A 9289-nucleotide genomic window follows, 5' to 3' on the forward strand; every position below is an offset into this window, starting at 1 on the left:
TGAGGTGTGTTTGCATGTCTGATTAGGATTAGGACCTCTCTTCATGTCTAGTAATCAGTGTGTTGTTGCTGTTGTTGTTTCCAGATCAGTGACAGCGTGGGCCTGGCCAAGCAGATTGCCTTCCACTCTGAGATGGTGAGCAGTCCTGACATTCCAATGCCCTGCGCCTGGGAACAGGATATGCTGACTTTCAGAACCAACCACTTACTCTGTGTGTGTGTGTGTGTGTGTGTGTGTGTGTGTGTGTGTGTGTGTGTGTGTGTGTGTGTGTGTGTCAGGATCGGAAGGCCGTGGAGAAGAAGAAGGAGCAGGACAAGGCCAAGGAGAAGCAGCAGGAGGAGCTGAGCAAACAGAAGCAGATCGAGAAGGTACAGCAGGAGGGATACACACACACACACACACACACACACACATCTCCAACATCTACTCAGATAATTGGTCCTGTATCCTCAGTACAGTTAGTCAATGTTATTACTAATCTGTCCTGTATCCTCAGTACAGCAGAGTTAGTCAATGTTATTACTAATCTGTCCTGTATCCTCAGTACTAGAATCTGAAGTGTTTCTCACAGTCAATCATGCCCAGACACCAGTGAAACAGCTTGTAACATTTGCAAGGCCAGTAGGCCAATGTGTTTGGAGGCAGTAGGCCAGTGTGTGTGGAGGCAGTAGGCCAGTGTGTGTGGAGGCAGTAGGCCAGTGTGTTTGGAGGCAGTAGGCCAGTGTGTGTGGAGGCAGTAGGCCAGTGTGTTTGGAGGGGAGGCAGTAGGCCAGTGTGTGGAGGGGAGGCAGTAGGCCAGTGTGTGGAGGCAGTAGGCCAGTGTGTTTGGAGACAGTAGGCCAGTGTGTGGAGGCAGTAGGCCAGTGTGTGTGGAGGCAGTAGGCCAGTGTGTTTGGAGGGGAGGCAGTAGGCCAGTGTGTGGAGGCAGTAGGCCAGTGTGTGGAGGGGAGGCAGTAGGCCAGTATGTTTGGAGGCAGTAGGCCAGTGTGTTTGGAGGCAGTAGGCCAGTGTGTGGAGGGGAGGCAGTAGGCCAGTGTGTGGAGACAGTAGGCCAGTGTGTTTGGAGGCAGTAGGCCAGTGTGTTTGGAGGGGAGGCAGTAGGCCAGTGTTTGGAGGCAGTAGGCCAGTGTGTTTGGAGGCAGTAGGCCAGTGTGTGGAGGGGAGGCAGTAGGCCAGTGTGTGGAGACAGTAGGCCAGTGTGTTTGGAGGCAGTAGGCCAGTGTGTGTAGAGGAGAGGCAGTAGGCCAGTGTGTTTGGAGGGGTGGCAGTAGGCCAGTGTGTTTGGAGGGGAGGCAGTAGGCCAGTGTGTTTGGAGGCAGTAGGCCAGTGTGTTTGGAGGCAGTAGGCCAGTGTGTTTGGAGGCAGTAGCATTTCACATAAGAAAACTGCCTTTTATCAGGTTGGTGGTCGTTATCAGACGATACTTACAAGTTCAGTACTCAATGAAAAAGGTGTGCCTGTGTGTGTGTGTGTGTGTGTGTGATTGCCTGTGGTGTGTAACTCTGCGCTGAGTGACGTCGTCTCCTCCCTACAGGACCTGGAGGAGCAGAGCCGTCTGATCGCCGCCTCCAGCCGCCCCGCCCCCCCCGCCGCCGCCGGCGCCGACGGACACTTCCTGGTTCTGAGCAACAGCCCGTCAGAAGACAGCGACGCCGGGGAGGAGGGGAAGAAGAAGGGGGAGTCGGAGGCTTAAAGGAGGGAGACGAGGGAGGGAGGTGGAGCGCTGGGTCGGTTCCTCTCCAGACCCCCCCCCCCCCCCCGAACCTTTGACCTCGGCACCTCCTCTCTCCCTCTCCCTCTCTCCCTCTCTCTCTCTCTCTCCTCCGATGCCTGAGGAGGAACGAGGAGCGAGGGATGACTTCCTCACATAAGAAGGAGGAATAAAAGACACCACTAACAAAAGAGGAGAAACGACGTATGAAGACTAAAACAAACAAAGAAGAAAGAAGAAAGAAGAAGAAGAAGAAGAAGAAGAAGAACTTCCCAGGATGTTTCTAGCGTTTGTGTAAATCCTGTATTTTATACTGGCTCATGCTGTATTCAGAGGAAATATAGAATATGCTCTTAAGTGTTGTTTATTTTGGTAAATCAGTGCAGTGCGTACCACAGCTCACTATAACTTACAGATATAATACGGTTTATTATTAATAGGGTTTTTTTGGGAGGGAAGAAGTTGCACATTGTTAATAACAGATTTATAAAGGACTTTTGTTGTTTATGTAACAATATACATTTGACATATTAAACCATTCAGCTTAGCGATGTTAACAGGCTTGCATGTGCTTCGAATCTTATCATGAAGATGCATCAACCACCTTTTGTGACAAACATTTGTTGTTTGTTGTTGTTTTGACTTCTGCCACCCAGAGTATTGTAAGCTTTGCACTTCTCAAATGTACCCACACGAGACTCACAACCGTTTGATTTGAAGATGTTGTGGGTAAAGGGGACAGACAGGCAGGCAGGCAGGCAGGCAGGCAGACAGACAGACAGGCAGACAGAGAGACACAGACAGAGACACAGACAGACAGACAGACAGACAGACAGAGAGACAGATACAGACAGACAGACAGAGAGACAGACAGGCAGGCAGACAGACAGACAGATAGACAGGCAGACAGACCAATGGCTAACACCAGCAGGGTACCACCATGCTCTGTCAGACGCCCCAGTGGGATTAACTGAGGGAAAACATACTTTTCAACACACATGATGTGGTTTTGGGAATGTTACCTTATCATGTCAGTGGCTTTTATAAACATTGTAACCAACCCAAATCATGTGACACACTTTAACTGTTCCACCTCTGTAACCATAACAATGCAGTGCCATTCCCATGGTTACCACGAGCTAACAGACCTAGTAGCTGAGGTGACTGGTTAACTCACCCACTGGTTAACTCACCCACTGGTTAACTCACCCACTGGTTAACTCTCCCACTGGTTAACTCTCCCACTGGTTAACTCACCCACTGGTTAACTCACCCACTGGTTAACTCTCCCACTGGTTAACTCTCCCACTGGTTAACTCTCCCACTGGTTAACTCACCCACTGGTTAACTCACCCACTGGTTAACTCACCCACTGGTTAACTCACCCACTGGTTAACTCACCCACTGGTTAACTCACCCACTGGTTAACTCTCCCACTGGTTAACTCACCCACTGGTTAACTCTCCCACTGGTTAACTCTCCCACTGGTTAACTCACCCACTGGTTAACTCACCCACTGGTTAACTCACCCACTGGTTAACTCTCCCACTGGTTAACTCTCCCACTGGTTAACTCACCCACTGGTTAACTCTCCCACTGGTTAACTCACCCACTGGTTAACTCTCCCACTGGTTAACTCTCCCACTGGTTAACTCACCCACTGGTTAACTCACCCACTGGTTAACTCTCCCACTGGTTAACTCACCCACTGGTTAACTCACCCACTGGTTAACTCACCCACTGGTTAACTCACCCACTGGTTAACTCACCCACTGGTTAACTCTCCCACTGGTTAACTCACCCACTGGTTAACTCACCCACTGGTTAACTCTCCCACTGGTTAACTCACCCACTGGTTAACTCACCCACTAGTTAACTCACCTGTTAGGTGAAGGCCAGGGGAGGCTGGGGAGGTAGAAATCGGAGGACAGGCTCATTGTATTGCATGGAATGGATTGAGGGATGGTATTATACACACGTCTGTCCTCCGATGTCTCCCTCCACTAGCTTCCCCTGGCGTTGGACTAATCAATGAAGCAGCTTATTCGGTGGGATGTTGTTGTATTGAGGTACATGATTGAAAAGGCAGCCGATCTTTCCTTTGAGTGAAAGAAAAATTACATTTGTATCTGTAAATGTATTCAACTGTGAGGTCGAAGCAAAGCACAACATGGGAATCCAAAGTGTCAAATGATGCCATTGGTTCTTGCAAAAAGTGAATTTAATCAGAATTCCTCCCTGATGTTTGGGGAATGGTCCGTACCTTTCTCAGATATTTACTGGATAAAGAAGTGCACTCTTAAGTATGTATGTTATGGAAAATGATGTTGGCAGCAGACAATGTCCCTCAACCTGTATCTGGTGCTGCTCATATGTACTACTCGTGTTTACGCTCACACAGAGCACGCACACGCATGTTGCAGTTGTGTGTCTGAGAAATACTCTCACATCCACAAAGTCAGATAGATTCAGATGAACGATTAGGTTACTGATATCCCAAAAGAGATGAATGTTTATTTTATTTTATTTATTACTTTAATTTTGGGAAAGGTGTCAAAAGGAGTAACAGTTCAATAACTGGGTGGGTCGAAATATTAGTTTGGGAAACTGAGGGAGGGTGGGGGGGGGGGGGGGGGGAGGGGGGGAGGGGGGGAGGGGGGGGAGGGGGGGCAGGGGCATGATCATGTTAACTGTAAATACATCAGTGATTCTCGTTGCAGTGAAGTCATATAATAATGCTTTTCAAAAATAAATGTACTAATTCAAGGCTTCATCTTGATTTAGGACTCCTGTCTCGTTGCTTTACGCATTGGGGAAGCTACCCTGAACATGTATTTAACTAGAGTACCAATTACTTTACAAAGAAAGAAGTTGAACTACACTAAACCTACCCTTGAGAGAAATATAGTTCAAGAAAAAGAAGAAACGTACAGGCGCATCCACAATGTACCATATTAAAGTCAAGATTTTTTTGTTGTTGACACAAACACACTAAAGCTACTTTCAAAAACTAGTTCACTACTTCGAAACTACCTCATCCAACACATTATTTATTTTTTCTTTTGGGAAAATGTCGTGAGTAGTGACAATAGCTTACTACACTGCTACATGGCAAAAAGTAGCTAACTACAAGAAACAAGAGGATTTGAATTGAGTTTGACTACCATCAAGCTGCTGCAAAATGCAGTTAAACTGATAGTGGAACTACTCCCCAACATTCTACACGTCATTATTACAGTCATGCCAGTTATTTGTGCAGTGTTATCCTCCTAAGTGTTAACCATTTAATTTGTTTAGCATTTTACATCTTTGACATTTCATTCTATGATTCCTCAGCTCGGCTTTGCAAGACACCTTTCTTCTCTGTATGTTGATACTGAAAGGATCGCCGTTATCCAGAGCAGTTCTTTGTCCCTTTTCAGTGGCCAATTGGTCTCCTCTGAGAACCGAATAACGGGGCCAGGGCGCGCCTGTGCGCTCGGTAGGTGTCCCGTGCCTCCATCTCCACTCCATTCACGGGGATAAATAAACAAGCGCGCTATTAGTTTAAACCTTCCGTTGTCCTGTCGTTAAGTGAGGACTAATCTCGTTGTGAATAGGTCCGTCCAAAGACAAACAAGTCAGAGGTTTCAACCGACATGTCAACCTGCCGCTGCGCGCTCCGCTGACGTCTTTTGTTTGCGCCTGACATAATTCACCGCGCTATATGCATCACAAGGGCAGAATGAGAGAATATTCAGTAGGATTAAACTAATAGTATTAGAGGATTATTATTAGTTTAAATTTCCATGGCAAAACATAACTAAATGGGATTACGTAATACCTGAGTGGCTCTGAATCAGGCCTAAGGCTGGTGCTTGCTCTGAAGGAGCTGAAAAGGTTCTCAGTTTTGCCACAAATGGGACTGGGGTCGATTTTCTACCTTGGTAGTTTTGAAGAAAAGAGAGCTATTCTCGCTTTGTCTTATTGGATTTAACGGAGTCCCATGTCCTCAGGTGATAACACCATTATGCTGATTGACAACCCCCCCCCCCCCCCCCAAATTGGAGTTACCTGCACACCGTACCCGTAGTGGGGGGTCTCGAATTCAAATGCTAAACTTTCAGAACCCAAGATTCTAATTAGTGACGTACATAAATCCCTGGTTTTGTAGGTTTAAAAGTCGTCACCTGAACAGCCAGTTTAAGCAGTAACTTTGCAGAGGTGACAGCAGTGTAGATGGCTGTGTCTACCGTCAGAATGGACCAGATCAGGCGAGTTGACACAAGGTCATGTTTCACCATAGACAGCATCCTTGGGTTGGATTTGGACAAGCAAGAACTGAGCGATGTGTCTCTGAAGCTGTATCGACCATGGACAGGTAAACGATTGTATTTTAATTGGAATAATCTAATTTAAACTATGTTTCCATTACGAATTGAATATTAGAATAGCCTTACTGATTTATTTGATGGATTGCAGAGTTGGAACCAACGAAACAGCTGAGCCACATCGTTGTCAAAGGATCGGGGTCTTCGTCAGAGATGACGGGGACAGAGGGAAATAGCTTCAGCTGCAAACAGCCACGTTTACCGGATTCTTACCGGAGAACGTTGAACTGGTATATCGGCCGCAGACCGCGGACGGCATTCACGAGCGCGCAGGTAAGACGCGTAATTACGCATCAGCTCAACGCGCGTAACGCGCGTATAATGACACTATGGTCAGTAGGCCTATACTTGATATTATATTGATATTATAATAATTAAAAATGTTTATTGTAACATATATATATATATATATATATATATATACATATTTGTGTGTGTGTGTATCTCATATTGACACACGCACACACACAAACACACAATTGATTAATATGAATATTAACACGTTGTGTTTTGTGGTCAGATTGAGGTCCTGGAGAGCGTGTTCCACATCAACTCGTACCCGGGCATCGACCTGAGGGAGGAGCTGGCTCAGAGACTACAGCTGGAGGAGGACAGAATACAGGTCGGTCTCCTGAGGCACCGCATCCTTCTACGTGCTCTCATATTTTAAGCATTTGTCATTTATAGGTCACTATTTTATATGTATTGTTTATCTAGTATTGCAAGCACTAAATCATATATAGAGTCATATAAATGTTATTTTCTAGCGAATTAATTCAGATGTAAATCCCCAGTTGGTATTATAAACCAGACGAGGCCTGTCGTTAAGCGCCTCGTTGGCTCTCTCTTCTTCTCCAGATCTGGTTTCAGAACCGCAGAGCGAAGCTCAAACGGTCCCACAGAGAATCCCAGTTCCTGATGGTGAAGAAAGTCCTGGATCACCTGAAGGGGAAAGACGAAGAGGAGCAATAACACCGCGAAGAAGAGATAATTCAGCTTTATCACGGAGACCATACAGATCTCTCTCTCTCTCTCGACTCGGTGTCTCTGTCTCTCTCTTCCCCTCTTTCTCTCTCTCTCTAACTCTCGCTCTCCCTCCCTCTCCCCCTCCACTATATTCTAATATATTATTTTGTGTAAATGGCCATTTTTTCAAGACATGTAAAAGTTTTAATAAACAGATCAGATCGTTATCAATTATATTTCCAACTGGTTCTTCAGTTCAGTAGTCCATTTTCATTTCCTAAATGTCAGTCAATGTAATGCATTTATCTAGAAACTTCGATTTAGAAATCTACCACAGCTGTACGGGAAAAAAAACATGATTGTTGTTACACTGGTGATGGTTTTTCCTTCTAATTTGCTCGAACAAAACACCTTGGAGAGTTAATCTCTCCCCTGCCACGAGGTATTGTTGGAGAAACACCCCTATAGAAAGGAATTAGACTCCTTTAGGAGAGGCCCGGCGACGGAATTAAAGTTTCGGTGTGGGAGACAAAGGACCTGCAGGGAGGCAGTCTGCCCTGCAGGCCACAGGAAAGACGCTGCTGTGCGGGACGGCCTTCATACCGAAACCTCCAGCAGCGTTCAATTTGTTCACTATGTCCATATATGATGTCTGATAACATCGAGTTAATTCCTTGGGTTTCTTGAGTTCATTTTTTTCTAAACGGATATAGGCTCATGTATTCAAATTCTATCTGAAAATGACCTTGGCTGTGGCATTAAAATCAAATGAAATCAACGTTTATTCATCATATGCGCAGGATACAGCTGTAAACGGTACAGTAAAATGCTTATTACGAGCAACCTCATAAGTGCAGTGAAATACAAGGATAGGAATACAATAAATAGAGTAATAATAAACAACAAGATAGAAACATCTTCTGACTCCCTGGTGTATTTTACTCACCCAGCACTGGAATAGTATGTCAGTTGCAATTTCCATACATCTCACTGGAGGGTGCTAAAGAAGGTCAAACTCTCTCTCTCTCTCTCTCTCTCTCTCTCTCTCTCTCTCTCTCTCTCTCTCTCTCTCTCTCTCTCTCTCTCTCTCTCTCTCTCTCTCTCTCTCTCTCTCTCTCTTTCCTCCCATAAAGGTGCAATCTGTAATTCAACAAACAACAAAGCGGGCTCCCTGCCACTTTTTTGGTAGACAGCTGAGGGACGGGGCTGAAGAGATGTAACCGCTCTCAATTTCATACGCAGAGATGTGGATGCAAGGGTTAGGGTTGTCCGTCCATGAGGTCCATGACCGTCCATGAGGTCAAAACGATAGTTTTAACAGTGTTCTGAAGCGAAACAGTGTTTGTTTACAATTGGAGTAAATCACAAAATGGAGTAAAACAAGCTTGTATGTGGGGTTCTGAAGGGGTAAGACAGTTGCTCATGAGGCTTTTATAAGTTAAATTCTTCAACAATCAATGGCTATATGTCATTCATTTTAAAGTCCAAAAATGGATGTACCAATTACCAATTTAAATACTCGTTCCTGCATTAGAAACACTATGCTCATTTCCATAAGCAGAGTAAGATACCAGCTTCTACCAGTGTCAGAGTCTGAACTGAGTGACATTGTGTAATAATGGTCAGCTTTCTCCCTCGCAGCAACAAAGGGGAATCTTTTTTCATCTGTTTCTACTTCAATGGAAACACTAGAACACCTGTAAGGTGAGCAGGGCGGAGTCGTCCCACCTGTATAGAACTCTCCCAGGTTTGGAGTCAACCCACGGACTCTTTGATCCCAACATCATCAGAGAGACCTGATCCACTGCATTACCCCTCTGTGTGTCTTTGCTGGGAATAAGATAGTGTGTATGCTTCAAGCCTTTTGGGTTTGTGATTATTGCGATTAAGTGTAGACTACACATAACACAGTATCCTATACTTAGCAACTTGTTCACCACATAGCCTATGACGAGGTTATCAGAGAATTAAGGCCTTGTGCGCTAAATAAACACCGTTGACACATTCCGTTGCTTTACAATATCTTCTTCTGTGCTTTTTTTTCAAGGTTGACACAAATGTGGGTATTCCACTCTCTAATAAGAGCCTAGGGCGGATGTTCTCTCTTGCCCTTCTGTTTGTTAGAGAGAGACACCAGTAGGACACAAGAACCTGCAGGCGCCTCGGGGCTTGTTGACGGAATGGGGCGTTACCTGAGGAGACGACTCTCACAGCTCTGCCTTTATGCTTTTTGAGACTTCTG

The 9289-nt window shown here is 45.5% G+C and overlaps 2 protein-coding genes across 5 annotated transcripts in view; both read left to right on the forward strand.

Annotated features, from left to right (window-relative positions):
- The window catches only part of appl1 (adaptor protein, phosphotyrosine interaction, PH domain and leucine zipper containing 1), a 14671-nt gene extending 10350 nt beyond the window's left edge, over window positions 1-4321 (forward strand). For all 4 annotated transcript variants that reach the window (XM_083668841.1, XM_083668842.1, XM_083668839.1 and 1 more), the window contains 3 exons: window positions 85-135; window positions 279-368; window positions 1535-4321. In XM_083668841.1, the coding sequence (XP_083524967.1) occupies window positions 85-135; window positions 279-368; window positions 1535-1693 (300 nt within the window). In that variant the 3' untranslated portion in view covers window positions 1694-4321. The remainder of the gene's footprint in view (window positions 1-84; window positions 136-278; window positions 369-1534) is intronic.
- A 1608-nt stretch (window positions 4322-5929) lies between these two features.
- On the forward strand, window positions 5930-7053 carry hesx1 (HESX homeobox 1; the record flags this gene model as incomplete). Its single annotated transcript, XM_083668559.1, has 4 exons — window positions 5930-6071; window positions 6173-6354; window positions 6602-6703; window positions 6940-7053. 4 exons carry the CDS (start codon window positions 5930-5932, stop codon window positions 7051-7053), a joined length of 540 nt encoding a protein of 179 aa, XP_083524685.1.
- Window positions 7054-9289: the final 2236 nt, after the last annotated feature.

Source organism: Argentina silus, assembly GCF_951799395.1.
Source record: "Argentina silus genome assembly, chromosome: 4".
Classification (NCBI taxonomy): domain Eukaryota; kingdom Metazoa; phylum Chordata; class Actinopteri; order Argentiniformes; family Argentinidae; genus Argentina; species Argentina silus.